Source organism: Rhinopithecus roxellana, chromosome 2 (assembly GCF_007565055.1).
Source record: "Rhinopithecus roxellana isolate Shanxi Qingling chromosome 2, ASM756505v1, whole genome shotgun sequence".
Lineage (NCBI taxonomy): Eukaryota > Metazoa > Chordata > Mammalia > Primates > Cercopithecidae > Rhinopithecus > Rhinopithecus roxellana.
Window position 1 is genome coordinate 43828830 of NC_044550.1, and position 19874 is coordinate 43848703.

Below are 19874 nucleotides of genomic sequence, written 5' to 3' on the forward strand. Positions count from 1 at the left end.
TATTAATGTGTGTGTGTTTTTAATTTTAAATATATTTTAAATTGCAATATAGTTTACCAAATGATATCCATTATCTAGTATAATAAAAGTATTAATTCAGTGTTATTTTCATTGTGATATGTTTAGCAAAAACCGTATAAAACACCTTAGCAAATAACAAATATTTTATTTTTAAAACTGCTTCATGTACAGATAATAAAATTATAAGTCGCATAAAAACTGAAATTTGTACTCCTTTCAAAATTTTTAACCTAAGCGAATAGATGTAATTTTCCTATTTTCAGTGATACTCGCCCCCCAGACCTTTTTGTCTCTTTCTACGTTCCTTGTTTTTGTTATGATTTTGGTGGGTGGGTGCTTATTTTACACCTTTTATTTTGGAAAGATTTTATCAGACGTTTAAAAAAGTAAAAAGTTTGGTATATTCATCACTCAATTTACTTTAATTTTACATATTGCATAACCATAGCAGATTTACCATACTCAGAATTAACATTGATACAATACTGTTAATTAAACCACAGATGTTATATTTATTTCAACAGATTTTCCCACTAACATTCTTTTTTGGTTCCAGAAAACAATCCTGGATAGCACATAGAATGTTCCAGTAGTGTCCCCGTGTAGGCTTTTCTGATCTGTCACAGTCTCAATTTTTCTCGATTTTTTATCTTGTTGCCACTTTTGAATAGTATTGGTCTCGTATTGTGTAGAATGTCCCTCAATTTGTCCTCGATGTGTTCTTATAGTTGAAGTGAGATAATGAGGTTTGGAGGAATATTACAGGAGTGAAGCATTCTTCTCGTTTCATGACATAATGGGTACATGAATGGCAACATGACCTTTCATGGTGATAATAGACTTGGTCAAGCAGTTAAGATGCTATCTGCTTTCTGGATTTCTCCTCTATAAAGTGTCTATTTTTCCCTTTTCCTTCATTATTTTTTGCAAATGTGTCACTAATTGAAACCCACATTCCGGAGATAGTATATCTATAAATTACTTGGAAGTCTTGTGTAAGGAAGACTTGTTCCTGATTCCTTTTTGTTTATTAATTTATTTATTATGTATTCAATCATTTAATTATAATGATATGAACTCCTAGATATATTGTTTTTTGAATTTGAACCCATTATTATTAGTACTTGTTTTGTTGCTTGAATTATTCAAAATCTGGCTATGAGAGCTCTTTCAGATTGGCTTCTGAATTCCTTTGGCCATTTCTTTTTCTTTGTTTTCTTTTTTCTTTCTCTCTCTCTTTCTTTCTTTCTTTCTTTCTTTCTTTCTTTCTTTCTTTCTTTCTTTCTTTCTTTCTTTCTTTCTTTCTTTCTTTCTTTCTTTCTTTCTTTCTTTCTTTCTTTCTTTCTTTCTTTCTTTCTTTCTTTTTTTTTTTGAGACAGAGTCTTGCTGTGTCATCCAGGCTGGAGTGTAGTGGCGCGATCTCAGCTCTCAGCAACCTCCACCTCCTGAGCTCAAGTGATTCTTCTGCCTCAGCCTCTCAAGTAGCTGGGACTACAGGCACTTGCCACCACATCCAGATAATTTTTGTAGTTTTAGTAGAGATGGGGTTTCACTATGTTGACCAGGTTGGTCTTGAACTCCTGACCTTGTGATGTGCCCATCTCAGCCGCCCAAAGTGCTGGGATTACAGGCGTGACCCACCACACCTGGCCAACTATTTCTTTTTTTAAATAAAAAATATATATGGAGAAACATTATGTAAATAGTGTTTGGATCATTTCAATATAATGCAATAACTTAGCACTACATCATTCTGCCTACACATTCAAATTACACATTTTGGTCATTAATTTATTTAATACAAGTTATGGATCATCTACTCTATGTTAGATACTGTTCTAAATGCTGTAACTAGGTTAGTGGATATGGCCAGAGATGTCATAGAGAGCTGGGTGATGCAGAACATTGCAAATCTTTGCAAAAATCTTTGGCTTTTTTTTTTTTTTTTCCTTTTAACATAAAATAGAAAGCCTCTGCAATGTGTTGAGCAGATTAAGTTACCCACTTAATATACAGCCAGGTCACTCCAGCTACTGTGTTAAAAATAGACTATTGATTGACTAGTGTTGGGGTAGGAAGAGCAGTTTGGATATGCAATACAGGTGAGATTCATGCTTGGACTGTAACTGTGAACAGACAGTGTAGTGGATCTCTGATGGATTAGATGTGAGGTGTGGTAGAAATGGAAAATTTAAAGATGATTCCAGGTTTGAAGTGCTGAACAACTAGATGATAAAGTTGCACAATGTGTGCCTGCAAAGTATGTAAAAACATGCACATATCCCTATTGTTTATATTTTTGAAAATATAAAATATTGAGTGTAATGTAATATAAAATATTAAGTCTGAACATAATAACTGAAGAGTGTAAAGTGAATCTCTAGGGCATAATGTATAATAAAATTATACATGAATACATTATTTTAGTTGTTTTTAAAAGTAAAGATTAGCCTCAGGTAGATAACAGGTTTCCTCCTCTATATATTTTGTGTCATTTTATTTTTATGTTTTCATTGAAAATTACATTTCAGAATATTTTCCTTTAAAATCATTTTGAATCAGTGATATTATATTTTGGATTTTTTTTCAGTTGTTTCTTCATCAGATTTACATATCTCAGAGGACTAGGAGGTTTTCTAAAAGCTCTTTTGCCAGGATGTTTTTCAGATTTCATTGTTCATTCTGAGGCTATCTGTATTTTCCATAACATAGGGTTGTGGAAAATGCAGTACTTACTATAGATTTTGTATATCAATTCAATAGATTTTCAAAGATATACAATGTTAAAATAATGCTTACTTCTTTTTCCCCAGGTTACAAAAATTTTCTCTACAAATTCTAATCTCATAGTTTGCTATCTTTTCAATCTTTATATGAAGTGAAGAATTCATCATTTTATATTGTGTAAGTTATTTTAAGTTAGTTGGGATTATAATTAGTACTGATAAAAATTTTTTTTCAGTTTAGAACGCTTTAAATGCACATGCATATATACCATATTTATATATAAAACATATGTAAACATATATATACCACTTCTCTTGTCCTTAGATAGCATTTTTTAAATGTTATGTAGTAATGTACTAGGACTTTTAAACATTTAACTTTAAGAGAGCACTTTGCTAATGTTAAATACATCTCAATGCAAATGTGTGTGTGTGTTTGAAGATTAGCGCATCCAGAACTCAGAGATAATGAAAATGCTCTGTCTATTCTTGCTTTGGAATTTCAGATAAGAGTAGTCATATTACAAAGCAGAGATAAAAGAAGAAAGCAAGAAATAATTCAATTGCTGGTAAAGTAATACTCTACACAGCAAATCACAATAGCGTGTTATATATAGAAATAAGATCAGTCATTGTTTTCAAGCCTGCTAAATAAAACTGAACTCTTGGAATGGCATACCATTTGACCTTTCGAAGGTTCTCCAGCAGTATTTAACTGGTGCAAAAGGAGCATACTCGCAATTGTCTACTTTTGACATGACAGACCCTCCTGTTAGTTCACACAATGTTCAAAAGGCAGAAGTCCCTCGCTTCAGAACGCAAGAGAGGATTATTATCCCAAAGAGCTACACGGTTCATACTGAAGGATGATATGAGAAATTTTCACTTTTTGTCAAAACTTGTACTCTCAGCGGGCCCTCTAAAACCAACTCCAGCAGTCAAACATTCAAAAACAACTCACTTTGAGATTGAAATACTTGATGCTCAAACAAGGAAACAGATATGTATTCTGGATAAGGTGAGTTTATCTTTTTATTTATTTGTTTATTTAAGTGTTTCTTCTCTGCCTCAAATATTATTGATTGCTTGATTAAATTCTAACATGACTGTTCTAAAATACATTTCTGACTTTTACCTTAATTTTGTGGTGAAGAGCATGCATACTTTATGCATTGTTTTAATAGAAGATGTTCAATGCATCTCTCATACTCAATTTAAATTAACTAAATGGTAGATAATAATGAGGTTCTGTCATTGGTCTGTGAATTTTATGCTGTCATTGACCATTGTCCACAGGTAAAATTACAAATGCTCAACCTATTTTCTTACATGGAAAATGTCTCCAGGTTTTTGTCTTCGTGTACTTCATTGTATATACAAATTATCATAGAGTTTAATTCGTGTCTATAGAAAATAGTACGCAAAAGCCACAGTAGTTGTTAGAAATAACATGTAATATGCCTGAAAATTTTCGTCATTTAAGCATTAATTTGAATTGATTTTATTATTTTTCTTAAAAAGTGACTACCTAACTTTTTGTGAAAGTTTACTTGCTTCAAAAACAATATTTAAGTTCATGAAAAAAATGTTTTGAAATGTTACTCATCCAAATCCACATTCACAGATTTTGCACTAAGGAAGGAGAAAATATACTCTTCTTAGGTTAGAAAACCAAATCATAAATATATGTTTATATTTTAGATAAACATATGCATAAATAGTATTCCAAGCATTTTCAGTTTTTAATAAATTTGAAAATAACTATTAATTTAACTTAATATGAGAAAGACGTATTTGTACAGGTAATAAAATAGAGCTTGATCTTGTTTTAAAAAAATGTTGAATACGTTTTTGTTGCTGTGTTCTAAAAATAAAATGCAATCACGCATTCCATTTTTCCATGTTTATCTAGGTCTTTAGAAGAAATGAAAAAAAGAAACTGTTTAGTCCTTTCCTTAATAATTGCCAAATACACGATATACAATTTCTTATTCAGTAATTATAACACTATGAGCAGTTTATAAATTGAGTTATATTAACTCTAATTCATAGATGCAAAAGAAAGATTAAGACCTTTTATAAGTGCATGCAGGTCGTTCATGGAACTTAAAAGATCTTAAACCATTTCTATACAGTTCTAAATCATATGCTTTTTCTATAGTTCTACTGAGGCCATATATAAGCAATGAATATATATCACATAAAAGAGAATTTTGATATATTAGTTTCAAGACTTGTATAATTTACTTTTATTTTTGGATCAAAGTGAAGTTTTGGGATTTTTAAATATCATACAAAATATTTAATTTTTAAATATCATATTAAGTTTTTAATATTTAAATATCATAAGAAAAATAAAAAAATAAAATTACGCTTCAGAAGTTGCTAATGTTTACAATATTCCATTATGAAAAACACAAATCTTACAAGAAAAACACAGTTAAATCCAAGGACACAGTGCAACAAATGGAATGAAAATCAAATAAGTCAAGGATTTCCAAAGACTACGATTCTAAAATGACATTAGTTATTGTGTTCTTTCTGACATGTATATAGATCCTGACAGGCAATCCACCTTAAAGTAATGAAAAACGAATAATGTTTAAATGTTCTTTTACTTAATTCACACACACACACACACACACAAACACACAAACATGCCAATGAGTTCCCAATTATTTGCCTCATACATTTAAATTTTTTCTTATTGATATTTTATTTGAAGGTAAGGAGGATTTTTACATTTTTAAGTGTTAATTAAATTGTGAAAAAATTAAACATTTAGAAGAAATGAAATTTAAATATTCATTATTTAGAGATAAGAATTTTGCAATTTTGCATGGGAATCTAATGTTCGAACTATGATAGTCCTGACATTTGCATCTCAAGTGGCATATCTTTGTAGAAACTTAGCAGGCTAACTAGAGGATTAACACTGGATTGTTCATAATCCTTTATTGCACAATCAGCCCTATATAATGTGCAATTAGTTGCATTCAAATCTTTGACGTCTGAGTAGAACTGGATCTTGTTGTGTATTGTTTTAGTTTGTAAATTGATAAACTGTTTCATAATAGTGGTGAGACACTTGAGAGAAAAAAGTTTTCTAGGTTAATTTTTTGTTTTTGCTTAGTGATTTCTAACATTTTGAATTTGTAAACATAAAAAAGACTGATTTATTTTTACATTTTTATTATTATTCCTGATGTTATTTTTCTTAGACAAATTGACAACTTTATAGTAAGATCATATTAAGTACGCTTCGTTGTACCTGGCTCTACCCAGTGTACAAAAGACATGTTGCTTATAACTTAGTGCCTGTCTTTCAATACTTACTATGCAGTAAAGTGGTACAAATCACATATCATGTACTTTGCAATTAAGCATATCTGGACTCAATCCCTGTGACATCATTTGTATCTATCAAGGATTAAGAAAGTCACTGAATTGCTGATGCCAAAGACCCTTATTTAGAATATGGGTTAATAAAATCATATCAATAAAGTTAATAAATTTCACTTTGGAAATTTAGAGTAAGGAAAACACATGCAACATGCATAGAATAGTGCCTTGACCATAATACGGACAAAATTATTATCATCTTATTTTTAATAATCATTTGAATAAAGTAATATACATAAAAATATAAAAATAATAAATTCTGAGCCTTTTGATAACTGGTTCAGAATTTAAATTTGACTTCTTAATAATTATTTATTCTTTGACATGATTTGTTATACTGCTTAGGATAGATATAATATTTTTCAAATATCTTAAATGAGATGTATTATCTTAGTAATATATATTCTAACAGAAACTTTGTTTTAGGTCTATTACTCAAACTTTAAAATGGACAAAGTATAGACTCACAATATGCATGAGATAAAAATTTTCAGAAAAGTTCTGGGATGAAAGAAAATATATTTATCATGTTCTTTTACTTAATTACACACACACACACACACACAGACACACACACACGCCAAACAAACAAAAAAACTTTATCTTGCCTCTGTTGTTTTCTCTAGTTTTGCCTATTTCTCTCATTACTTTCCTCAGGTATTCATATTGTCAGCTTTCATTTGCCTCTTCTCACTGTATCATAGTCCCAATTCATTTGGGCACTCGTTTCCATCAGTTCCCAGAATCTGAACTTACTGAGGTCACCAGTGAAGCATGGCAAATACTTAACTAACTGTGGAGGTCTGTTTTCACGTCTTATCTTACTGGGTATATCAACAACATTTTCCACTGTTAATCACCTCCTCATTAACTAGCATTTGTTATTTGAGTTCCAGGAGAATATACATGTTTTTTAACCAACTTCATTGACTTTTTCCTTTCCTTATTGCTGATTCTTCATCTGACTTATTAGGAATGGATTTTCAAGAACTGAGTCATCACAACTTCTCCTCCTCTACAATAATTTATTGAGTTTCATAATTTAAAAAAATCTTCCTAGTGGTCTTATAAATATATATTATAACCTATTATTTTGCTTCAACTGTAAATCTACATATCTATGTATCGATTGAATCTATTGAGCTATCTGGATGTTTACCAGGCATATCAAACTTAATATCTCTAAAACTGACCATTTGGTCTTCTCCCAAACATCTTCCACAGAGCTACTTAAGCCGATAAGTGACGACTACATCCTTCAAATAGCTCGGGCCAAACACTTGGAGAAACCATGACTTGTCTTTTAATCTCATACCCCACATACAATCCATCTTCTTGTCAATAGCTTCAAAATATATCACCCCTTCTACTTCTAGCACTTCTGAATCTTCCCCCTACTTGTGTCTTTATCACTTTCAATATATCCCCTACATAATAACAAGAACTAGCCTGTTAAATCCTGGCAGATAATATCATTCGTTCCTCAAAACTAGTCAATGCTTTTCTTTAGGTCTTAACTGTTAACATTTCCTGGAGGCTTTTCCTGACTACTAAGAGAGCAAAGCTAGCCAACATTTTTTTATTATGCTTCCTTGTTTTATTTCTTAACTAGACTTATTGACAACTCAACTACTATTTATTTTTCTTTCTTCATTTAGTTCATTATTTGGCCTACCCTTAGTATATAAGCACAAAAATTCAGATTGTTTGTTTTACACACTTGTATCTTCAGTGTTAACAGCAATGTTTAACAAAAAGAAAGTGTTTAACCAGTATGTGTTGAATAAATGCACTCCTGTTCAAGAAGTATGTGAATTTCACATGGCATTCATGTTCAGTAGTGATAGTTTTGAGGTGGAGGAGTATAATATTTGAAAATAAATTTTATTATTTTCTACATCAAATCAAATTATTATTAGAATATTTGTTCATACATTCACAGAAAAAGACATTCTCTCAAACCATTTTACTAAATGCTCAAATTCTCCCCAGCTTATCCTGAAAACAAATACATGTAATTTAACTTTGTGTCAGTGCATAATTCTGTAATAGACAGTCATGTTCTGATAACAATTTTAATGTGATTTTCATAAAGCAGATGGGAATATTTATTTAGGTCATTTAGTTAGTTCCCACGAATGACTAAAATAACTAATCATGGATAACAAAATGGAGAGCAGATTTAAAATAATTGTTAAATACCATTTTTCAAGTATTTGTTGGAACATTAAAAATATGAGATTGCAGGAAAAATAAATTTTAAAAATATAACAATGAATCATTTCCAGTTGCTGCCTGCTGTTGTCTCGTTTCTTTCTTATAAAATATCACAAGCTTATCTACTGATAAGTCAATGACTGATTCAAGAGCATGCAAGAACTCTAAGAGCCTGAGATGAGAAATGGTAAATGTTTCCAATATCATCTCATTCTAATTTCTTCAATCTTTTCTCCAAGTAACCTGACCTCAAGAGCTCTCTTTCTCCTATCGTTTGTTTGTTTGTTTGCTAGTTTGTTTTGGTCAAAACTATCAAAAGCTTTTTAAATCTTTCTTATGAAGAAAATAAAGCATTCAATAACTCCCTAATGCTTCTAATAGTAAAAATAACAATTATCCTCAGAAAACAGTAGAAATAATTATAGGGTAGTAAGAGGGCATACCAATTGTACCTTTGTAACCTTAGAAATTTTGACAATTCTTAATTTTTGACATTTCCATTTTAATACTTTACCTTGTACATGATAGTTAGCATATTTATGCATTAGTTTGTTCATCTTTAAAATGGGAATAGTATCTGCCTTAGAATGGCCACATGGCAGTTTTCAGAATTTCATGTACATGCAAATGACAGTGTCTTCTCTCTTTTTTTTTTTTTGTCTTTCTCTTCATTTTTCTTTCTCTTTTCCTCCATCTACTCTTCTGCCTCTTCCTCACATTCCTGCCCCTCTTTTCCTCCTCTGCATGCCCATTCAGTCTTCTTTTTCCTATTTCTTATGATGTTTCATGCTATAAGAATTAATCAAAAGCATATGGGAGTTGAATTCAGAAAGACTAGTATATTAATATAAATCTGAGAGTGAGATTTCTTTTTCCTTAGGCATAGTGTGGTATCTCTGACTCTTATTCATTTTTTATGGAACAGGAAGGCTTTCCTGGAGAAGTTATATTTATGTGTGTCCTAGATAGTTTATAAGAAGAATATAACTGGGAGATACGCCTGAGGCTAAAATAATTTACTAAAAGGAAACCTATTTCCTATTATATCAAGATTGAATGAATAAAGTTAATACTGGAAACACTTGTTTAAAAACATACATAAAGCTTAAATAACATTTCTGTCTATGGAAACTAGCAATGAAGTGGTGACTATATCAAGAGAGACATGCACATTTGAGAGAGCTATGCCTCCTTTGTTATTCAAATAGTTTAGATTACACGAAGCTTATAATGAGATGTATTTGCTAACCTTAAAATGCTTGAATTTAATGGGAAAGATAGATAATACATTTACAACAAACTGCAATATAATAAATAGCATATACAAGTTTAACACAAATTATACTGAGAAGTCTGGGGAAATAATTATTTTATGTAGAAGAAATTTAGGTATGAGTATGAGAGTCAAAGAATTGTTTAACTGAAGATGGCACTTGAAAGTATCTTAAAAAATATGTTGTATAGAGCATTAGCCTGGTTGAGGTCAAAAGAGCAACCCAGGAAGAAAATTTAGGATATCCAAGAAGAAAGAGGCAGGAAAGTAGTAAGCCAAGCCTCTTGGGCTGGTGTAATTAAGTACATGGTTTGATACTTCAAAATGGAGCAAACTGAGAATAAAATGGTATAGTTGGGACTGATGAGAGAGGGTCTGATTGCCTTGCTAGGGCGTTTAAACTATTTTTCTTTGAACAGGGTAATCAATATTTTTAGATCTGCCTTTCAGAAATTAAATCTGTCAGCTATGTAGAAGATAAAATGAGCAGCAGAAACCCTGAAGACAGTTCTGTAAAAGGAAGAAGAAATCTTGTGTGAGCTTGTTCAAGACTGCCACATTTGGGAGGCAAGATGGTGTTGGGATCTGCTTAGGCTTTAAGACACTCAGCCACCTCACACACTTATCCAGGTTGTGACATTGAGCAAACTTATGTTTTCCCATATATTTATTGCATTAGGCCATGCTCACATTGCTATAAAGAAATATCTGAGACTGGGTAATTTATAAAGAAAAGATGTTTAATTGGCTCACAGTTCTGCAGGCTGTACAGGAAGCCTAGTGGCAGCTGCTTCGGGGGAGGCCTCAGGAAGCTTCCAGTTGTTGCAGGATGCTAATGGGGAACAGGCAGTTCACATGATCAAAACAGGAGAAAAGAGGAAGAAAGAGGAGATGGCACACACTTTAAAACAATCGGATCCTGCAAGAACTCACTAACTATGAAGACAACAGTACCAACAGAATGGCACTAAACCATTCATGAGAAATCTTCCCCCATGATCCAATCACCTCCTGACCAAGCCCCACCTACAACACTGGGAATTCCATTTCAACATGAAATTTGGGCAGGAACAAATTCCCAAACTATATTTTTCTGCCCTCGGTCTCCCCAAAATCTGATGCCTTTCTCACACTTCAAAATACTGTCATGCCTTCCCAATAATCCCCTAAATTTTTAATTCATTTTAGTGTTACTTCAAAAGCCCAAAGTCTGTAGTTTCTCTGAGACACCGCAAGTCTTCTCCACCTATGATCCTGTAAAATCAAAAACAAGTTAGTTACATCCAAGATACAATGGAGGTACAAGCATTGAGTAAACATTCCCATTCCCAAAAGGAGAAACCCACTAAAAGAAAGTGGCTACAGAGTCCAGGCAAGTCCAAAACCTAGTAGAACAATCATTAAATCTTAAAGCTCCAGAATAATCTCCTTTGATGCCACGTCTCACATCCAAGACACACCGGTTTGATAAAGTGAGCTCCCAAAGTCTTGGATAGCTCCACCCCTGTGGCTTTGCAGGGTTCAATCCCTATGGCTGCTCTAACAGGCTGGTGGGTTGGCATTGAGTGCCAGCAACTTTTCCAGGCAAAAAATGCAAGCTGGTGGATATATCTTTCTTGGGATCTGGAGGACAGTAGCCCTCTTCTCACTATGTCATGAGGCAGTGCCCCAGTGAGCACTCTGCGTGGAAACTCCAACTTCACACTCTGCACTGCCCTAGTAGAGGTTCTCCATGATGGTTCCACCCCTGCATCAGGCTCTTGCTTGGACACCCAGGTTTTTTCATATATCTACTGAAATCTAGGCCATGGTTCCCAAGCCTCAACTTTGGCACTTTGTATACCTGCAGGCTTAAAACCACATGGAAGCTCCCAATGCTTATGGCTTACACCCCCTGAAGCAGCATCCCAAGCTGTACCTAGGTCCCTTTGAGCCAGGGTTGAAGCTCCAGCAGCCAGGAGGCAAAAGCAGTGTCCCGAGTCTAGGCAAGGCAGCAGGGCTCAAAACCTGGCCCAGGAAACCATTCTGTTCTCCTAGGCCTTAGGGTTTATGGTGGGAGGGGCTGCCTCTTAGATCTTTAAGATGGCTTCCAGGACTTTTTCTCATTGTCTTGGCGATCAGCAGTTGCCTTCTTTTTAGTTACACAAATTTCTCTAGCAAGTGGTTGCCCAGTAGCCTGCTTGAATTCCTTCTCAAAAAACTCTTTCTTTCTGTGCCACATGGCCAAGCTACTTTTTTTGCAAACATTTTGGCTCTGCTTCGCTTTTAAATATAAGTTCCCATTTCAAGTTATTCCTTTGCTACTGAATCTGAAATTAGGCTATGAGAAGTAGCCAGTGTACATCTTGAACACTTTACTGCTTAAAAATTTCTTCCACAACCAGAGGTGTCCAAGGGAGAGAATACAGTCGTGGGTTCTGAGCTTCTGTTTCTAGTGACAACTTTCTTTCCTCATAAAATTAGCATTTAATAAATGAGCAGTTATTTATGGCAATGTTAAGTAACTTTTATAACTTAGGTTAATGGTCCATGTATGTGATCGATTAAGTATTCAAATATAATTTGGCTAAAATACTTAATTTACAAGGCTTAAAAATATCATGTTTGGCTGGGAGCAGTGGCTTACTCCCGCAGTCCCAGCATTTTGGGAGGCCAAGGTGGAGGGATCACCTGAGGCCAGGAGTTCGAGACCAGCCTGGCCAACATGGACCAGCCTGGCCAACCTGTTTCTACAAAAAATAAAAATTAGCCAAGTGTGGAGGAGGGTGACTGTAATACCAGAACCCAGGAGACGGAGATTGCAGTGAGCTGAAATTGTGCCACTGCACACCAGTCTGGGTGACAGAGTAAGATTCTGTCTCAAAAAAAAAAAAAAAAAAAAAAAAAAAAAAAAAAAAAAAAAAAAAATTATCATGTTTGTTAATTTGTCGACTTGTAAGATTAGGAAAATATTTACATTTCATGATCTCATTTTTTTTTTTTTTGTCTTTTAAAGAGCTCAATGTTGCCTACTTCACAAAGTTATTTATGATGATAAAATGTTTTTCTGTATATATACAAAGTAATACCTGCTGCACAGTAAATGCTCAATAAATTTTCTCCTCTTATTTCCATTTTACTCTCTTCCACCACATAATGTAGTATAGTGGTTAAGGACAAGTATGGAAACATTCTGTGTTCAAATCTTATCTTTAGCTTGTTAACTGTGTGACCTTGTTAAATAACCTTGTTAATTATTATTAACCCTGTTAATATCCAACTTGGGTCACAGTATTTTCATTTGTAAAATGTAAGTAAAATATGTATCTTAAGCCACGGGAATGGTATGTGAACTGGATTTTTAAGTAAAGATAAAATTCTTGGACTAATACCTATGACTGCCTTTTCTACATTAAAGTCTGTGTAATGAATACATTCTGAAAGCATATGTCCACTACAACTATCAAAGATTAAGCTTTCTACTATCGCAACACTCTAATAAAATTAATTTTTTAAAAAAATCTAGCTGCACAACAATGAGGAAAATGGTGCTATCATCATGTCTGATACTTGCCTCTTCTATACCATAAGGAGCAGAGGCTAAGTTACCTGCCATAATGCAGTGGAGAGGAAATTTTTATTACTATCTACAATGATGATTTTATAGCCACTGTACATAGCAGGTCATGTTGGTAACGAAAGTGACATTATAATTCACATAACAAAATAGTTGATAGTATATTTTTAACATTAGACGAGCTGACCATTTTTATTTATCTTATTTTGCCCAAGAAATGAATGTCTTGGTTAAGGATGGAGAGAACATATTTTGTTTGAAGAAGGAAAAATTAAATTACATTTCTTATCATATTTTCCTACTCCAAAAAAGTCTGAATTTTCCAACAGCATTATATATATGTATATTTAGATATATACATATGCTTAAAATATATATGTAATATTATATTTTTATCTAGCTAGCTCTTCAAGAAAGAAAAATAATATGCATGATGGATTCTTATATAAGACTCAGAGAAAATATTGTAATTGTAACTGGGACTCTGATCTTCTTGAACACTCCAGATAATAATTTTTTTTTTGAATTTTAACAATTCTTCCTTGAGTCCATAATTTCTAAACACAATCATATATGATGCATTAACAATAAATATATTAGATTTGTTATATTAATATTTATTTTCTGTAAGATAGTATCCCTACTCAATACAGAAGCAGAAATGGGAAAGCTGTGAACTCTAAGTCTGATAAAATACATTTTAAGAAACTAAAATATCCTCATACTGTTTTCAATTTTAATGTCCTTAGGAGGGCAATATAATCAAAGCAACCTAATTCCTCTTAAAAGTAGGAATTTGTAAAATTATTATATTTTGAAAGTAACTTTTCCATTTTAACATCTCTTTGATTGCAAGGTTGTGATGGATAAGGCATTATTTATCTTTCCATACACATGCAAGGAATTCATGTTCCACCTTTTGCAGTCAAAATTACATTTGGATTGGAATCACCTCTATCCCTTTGGAGTTAGGTAGCACATGATGTGCTTTTACAAATAAGAAAATGTAAAACTAAGTGATCCATGTCCTTTTTTTGCCAAAGATTCCAGTCAGGGAAAATTTGGGATATTTTCCCCCTCTAATTTAAATGCCAAAACTCTTCTAGGTAATAGGTTTACTATCAATTTTATCACAGATTTTGGTAACAGAAAAAGACTGAACTATTGGTAGAAATGTAGCGTCATCAACCAATCACTATTGTTTCCAGACTCTGGGATTCCGGGTTTGTTAGTCAAGCACAAACGACACTATAGCACCACCTCATTCCTAGCACCAAGTTATGTACTAAGCAGGATAGCAGAGTGACTAGTATATAACTTGGTGCTAGGAATGAGGTGGTGCTGTAGGACATATTTAAATGATGTAGAGATGGCTTACTGGTTCATTGTTGAGTAGTGAGAAAAACATCAGAAGCTGGAAAGATGAAAATCCAGGTCATGCTGTGGTATTTTGTAAAGTGTTGTGTACAGTAACTTATAAAGGACAGCACAGACCTGGTGAAATTGCTGATCTAGAAAAAAACTTGTTAATACCACCTGTGGTATCCAATATAAATTGGATGCTTATGGCAATGCATTTCAGGAGAGAAGAGTTTATTTATATAAAAGCTTGTGAATGTGACAGACAATAAATATAAAAGCAGAGTTTAAGTCTTAAAGTCAAAATATCTATCAGCCTCGACTAAAAAAAAAAAAAAAAAAAAAAAAAACTTTATAAGCTTTAAAATCATTGCTTTCTTCCCAAATGCTTGGGGGTAGGAAATGGGCTCTAGGAAAGCTGATAATGTCTTTTAGTTCATAGGTTGCTACGTTAAATAGGCACATCTTATATCATTCAGAGAGTCCAGTGTTTGAGCTCAATGTCATGATTAGAAAGAGTTTGGCATTTCTTGAGGATATAGTGTGTGTATTTTGAAAATGTAAAGGAGATTGGACTAAATAGTTGATGATCAGAAGTGTAGACTCAAATATTACTATTTTTATTATGGTTTTTAACTGGTTCTCACACAGGAACATGGTAGAATTTAATTCACTTACCTCCTGAAGTAACATTTTTTTTTTTTTTTTTTTTTTTTTTTGAGAAGGAGTCTCGCTCTGTCGCCTGGGCTGGAGTGCAGTGGCCGGATCTCGGCTCACTGCAAGCTCCGCCTCCTGGGTTCACGCCATTCTCCTGCTTCAGCCTCCCGAGTAGCTGGGACTACAGGTGCCCGCCACCTCGCCCGGCTAGTTTTTTGTATTTTTTTTTAGTAGAGACGGGGTTTCACCGGTTTAGCCAGGATGGTCTCGATTTCCTGACCTGGTGATCTGCCCGTCTCGGCCTCCCAAAGTGCTGGGATGAAGTAACATGTTTTGTGCTGATGAAATACGGGTGAAAGGCTTACATTTATTACCAGACCAAAGCTGGAAGAACCTAACCTAATTTAATTACCCTTTCTTTTAGCCTTTGCCTTAGAAGCAGTCAATGTTGCAGATGACTTTTGCTTTGTCAGTATGGATTCTAAAGTGAGGAGAATGCAGGTTAGATACACTAGTCAATCTGTGATGTATAAGTAGTATGTGTAGAAAATAAGCATGGGCTATTTTAAGCCACTGAGTTTTGCAACACAACCTAGACTATTCTAGCAGGTGTATTCAATTAAATTTGAATTAAAGACAGCTTTTGTAATTCTGTCAGTTTATTATTAAAAATCCTTCAATCATTAGAAGAACCTAAAACAAAGAGAAAGACTGTGAGAGCAGTTTTCTTTATCATTGTAACATATTTCTTCTTAAATTATTGCTTGTATATCAATGTCACATCTTTCATTTAAAAATGGGAGGCATGTGTTATAAAGTGTTTTATTGTTCACATAAGACCATTCAATAAATTGGTTATATTAATTAATCTATCCAGTCTATGTTAATGTCTTCAATGAATGTACCTACTATATAGTAGAATCTCTAGTCAATAATATTGAGAATAAAGACAGCAGAAATGAGCTTATCTTAAATATATAAAGTTGTATCTAAAGAATGATGAGGTTTCTTAGATAATTAAGTTGAATTATCACAGTTGATGTAAAGATTCTGGCCTAAAAACTGTTTGAGTGTTGATATTATTAATGGGGTAGACACAGTTTTTTGCCGAATACATATAACACTCAGTTCCGGCCATTTAACTTTGAAATTACTCTGAGACAATCATGCAGACTTGTTAAACATCCAGTTGTATGCATTAGTTTTCAGTTGTGAAAACAAGTTGGTGCTGGTAATATACATTTGAGAATATGAAAATATAGGCATTCATAGTAATTGGAATGAGTGAGATCAACTTCCTTGATAAAACGTAAGCTATTTTTACATAGGATCACCAAAGCAATTCAATTATGTTTTGAACCTTCATGATTCATTTAATCAACAAACTTTTTTTAGAATTTCAGACATATGAAATGATAAATTTTTCATTGTTCTCTATAATGTCAGATACTCTGAATTTGTTTATATGTTGAGGATAAATTCTTCCAAGAGCATGCAATCCACATAGTTAAATTTAAAAAGCAATGCAATCATTTTTAGTGGCTGGCAATATGTAGTAGCATTTATGAGGACAGTGAGCCAATGATGCAGAAATAATTGTAGCCTCTATGTCTGTGGTTTGATGTCAAACAATTCATTAGTGATATGAACTTTCTAAAATTGATTTTCCTCCCTAATTATTTTTGCTTGAAACTCATTTCATATTTGCCACATTTTAAAATCTGTAACATAAATCTTTAAGTAGGAAAAAGAAATATATGACCATCACTTCAAAATTTGAAGTGCTCTAAAATTTTGAAATCAATTTTAAATCTGTTATCTCTCAGGGATACAGGATATGCTGTTCCTTTAAGTCAATAGATTTAATCTAGTTATCTTAAAAAAAAAAAAAAAAAAAAAAAAAAAAAACACCACTTTGACCATCTAAACAATATACAATTAATAAGAGGACTGCTCAGTTTAAAATAAGCAATGATTCCAAATAATCGATAATGTGCAATAACAAAAGTCTAATCCTCTCTCATATGACATGTCCAAAGTGGACGAACTGTAGCTTTCCTCAAAGACCTATTTATTATGGAACAGATTAAATTAAACAGCTTTTGTCTTTATTATTGTCAGTTTCCAAGTAGAAGGAACAGAAATGTGGTGAACTCATAATGGCTCTTTTTTTTTTTTTTTTTTTTTTGAGACGGAGTCTCGCTCTGTCGCCCAGGCTGGAGTGGTGCAGTGGCCAGATCTCAGCTCACTGCAAGCTCCGCCTCCCGGGTTCACGCCATTCTCCTGCCTCAGCCTCCGGAGTAGCTGGGACTACAGGCGCCCGCCACCTCGCCCGGCTAGTTTTTTGTACTTTTTAGTAGAGACGGGGTTTCACCATGTTAGCCAGGATGGTCTTGATCTCCTGACCTCGTGATCCACCCGTCTCGGCCTCCCAAAGTGCTGGGATTACAGGCTTGAGCCACCGCGCCCGGCCGTCATAATGGCTCTTAAAACTTCTGCTTAGATGCTAAACTTGCAACTTCCTCTTAACATTTCATAGGCCAATCAAGTTACATGATCATGCTCCACTTTGACATGCTGAAAATACAAAATATTCCCTCTGAGAGAAACGCCCAGAGAGGGACCACAGCGATTTGAACATTTATAACCTTGTAACGTTAAACAAAGCCTCTTTGCATCAAAAATATTTACTCCAAAATTCATGTGCTAAAGTTCATTCACTTTAATTATGTTAGGAGCCGCAATTTTTCATGCAAAGTTTATTAACCTGTTTGTTCAGTTGCAATAATTGTAGTTGCCTGGGTTCTAAGCCAGATAGGTGAGACCTGTAACAGACAAATACAAGGATAAATCTAAAAAAATAACAACCAACAGGTTTGAGAACATATACTCATAAAATAGAAGTCAGTAGGTCCCAGATACATGAAAATTTATAGTGCTTTGTAAAGCACGGCTTAATATGGGCATACTTTTGTTTATATTCCATTGGCCGAAGCAAACCAACAAGCTAAGTCCAATGTCCACCAGCCTCCCTTTCTAATAAAGAGAAAGAATAGAATAAATATTTGCTAAAATAACCTAATTTGTCACCAATTTTCAGTTTCCAAGAACAATTTAAATTATCTTTCATTTTTGAATAGGCATGTATTTATTTTAAAAGTTGAATAAATAATTAATAACCTATCAAAACAGTAGCGCCAGAACCAGATGGATTAATTGGTGAATTCTACCACATATTTAAGGAAGAAATTGTACCCATTCTCTACAATCATTTTTTGCAATATTTCCTAACTTACTCTATAATGGCAACATTACCCTGATACCAAAAACAGAGGGCTATTAAGAAAAGGAAATCACAGAGCAACATCCCTCAAAAATATAGATGTAACAATTCTCAACAAAATATTAGCATATGAATTTAACACTGTACAAAAAGAAGTATTCTTTGCAACCAAATGGGATTTATCCTACTTGTGCAAGACTAGCCCAACATTTAAAAAGCAATTAAGGCCGGGCGCGGTGGCTCAAGCCTGTAATCCCAGCACTTTGGGAGGCCGAGACGGGCGGATCACGAGGTCAGGAGATCGAGACCATCCTGGCTAACACGGTGAAACCCCGTCTCTACTAAAAATACAAAAACTAGCCGGGCGAAGTGGCGGGCGCCTGTAGTCCCAGCTACTCGGGAGGCTGAGGCAAGAGAATGGCGTAAACCCGGGAGGCGGAGCTTGCAGTGAGCTGAGATCCGGCCACTGCACTCCAGCCTGGGCGACAGAGCGAGACTCTGCCTCAAAAAAAAAAAAAAAAATAAAAATAAAAAAAAAAAATAAAAAAAAAAAATAAAAAGCAATTAATGTGGTTCATCACATCACCAGGATAAAGTAAAGAAAATCACACAATTTTATCAATAGACACAGAGAAATTACTTGACAAAATCCAACACTCATCCATAATAAAAGTCTCAATAAAGTAGAACTAGAGGGGGAACTTCCTCAATTTAATAATATCTCCAAAAGACCTACAGGTCACATCATTTTTAATGGTGAAAAATCCAAAATTTTCCCAGCAAGATCAGAAAGAAGGAAAGGATGTTTAGTCTCACCACTGCTGTGTGGCATCTTACTGGAAGTTCTAGCTAACGTGAAAAAAGGGAAATAAAGAGTTTACAGATTGGCAAGGAAACATTAAAAGTCTTTGCCAATGGCATGTTTGTCTGAGTAGAATATCTGAAATAGTTGGCCCGGAAAAACCCAAGCAAACAAACAGTGAAACGAAACAAAAATAACCCTGAATTATGATGCATTTTACAGCAAGGTTTCAGGATACAAAGTTAACATATGAAAGTCAATCCTATTACTATATTGTATATCCTAGTAATGAATAAGAACAATTCAAAATTATATATAAAATAATCATGTGTAATTGTTATTTATACATAATTATTCATATTATTTATATTTATTTATTTGTATTTATGTAATTCACATTACTAATTAAAATTAAAATACTTAGGTATAAGTCCAACAAAACATTTAAACAATCAATATGAGAAAAATTAAAATACTCTGGATGTGGAAGAAACTGAAGAACTAAATATATGGAGAGACACTTTATGTTTGTGCATAGGAAGACTCAGTATTTTCAAGATGCCAATTCTTTCCAAATA

General features: G+C 33.5%; 1 protein-coding gene across 3 annotated transcripts in view; it reads left to right on the forward strand.

The window, feature by feature from the left end:
* Positions 1-3412: 3412 nt before the first annotated feature.
* The window catches only part of TECRL (trans-2,3-enoyl-CoA reductase like), a 130254-nt gene continuing 113792 nt past the window's right edge, over positions 3413-19874 (forward strand). For all 3 annotated transcript variants that reach the window (XM_010372595.2, XM_030923043.1, XM_030923032.1), the window contains exon 1: positions 3413-3765. In XM_010372595.2, the coding sequence (XP_010370897.1) occupies positions 3532-3765 (234 nt within the window). In that variant the 5' untranslated portion in view covers positions 3413-3531. The remainder of the gene's footprint in view (positions 3766-19874) is intronic.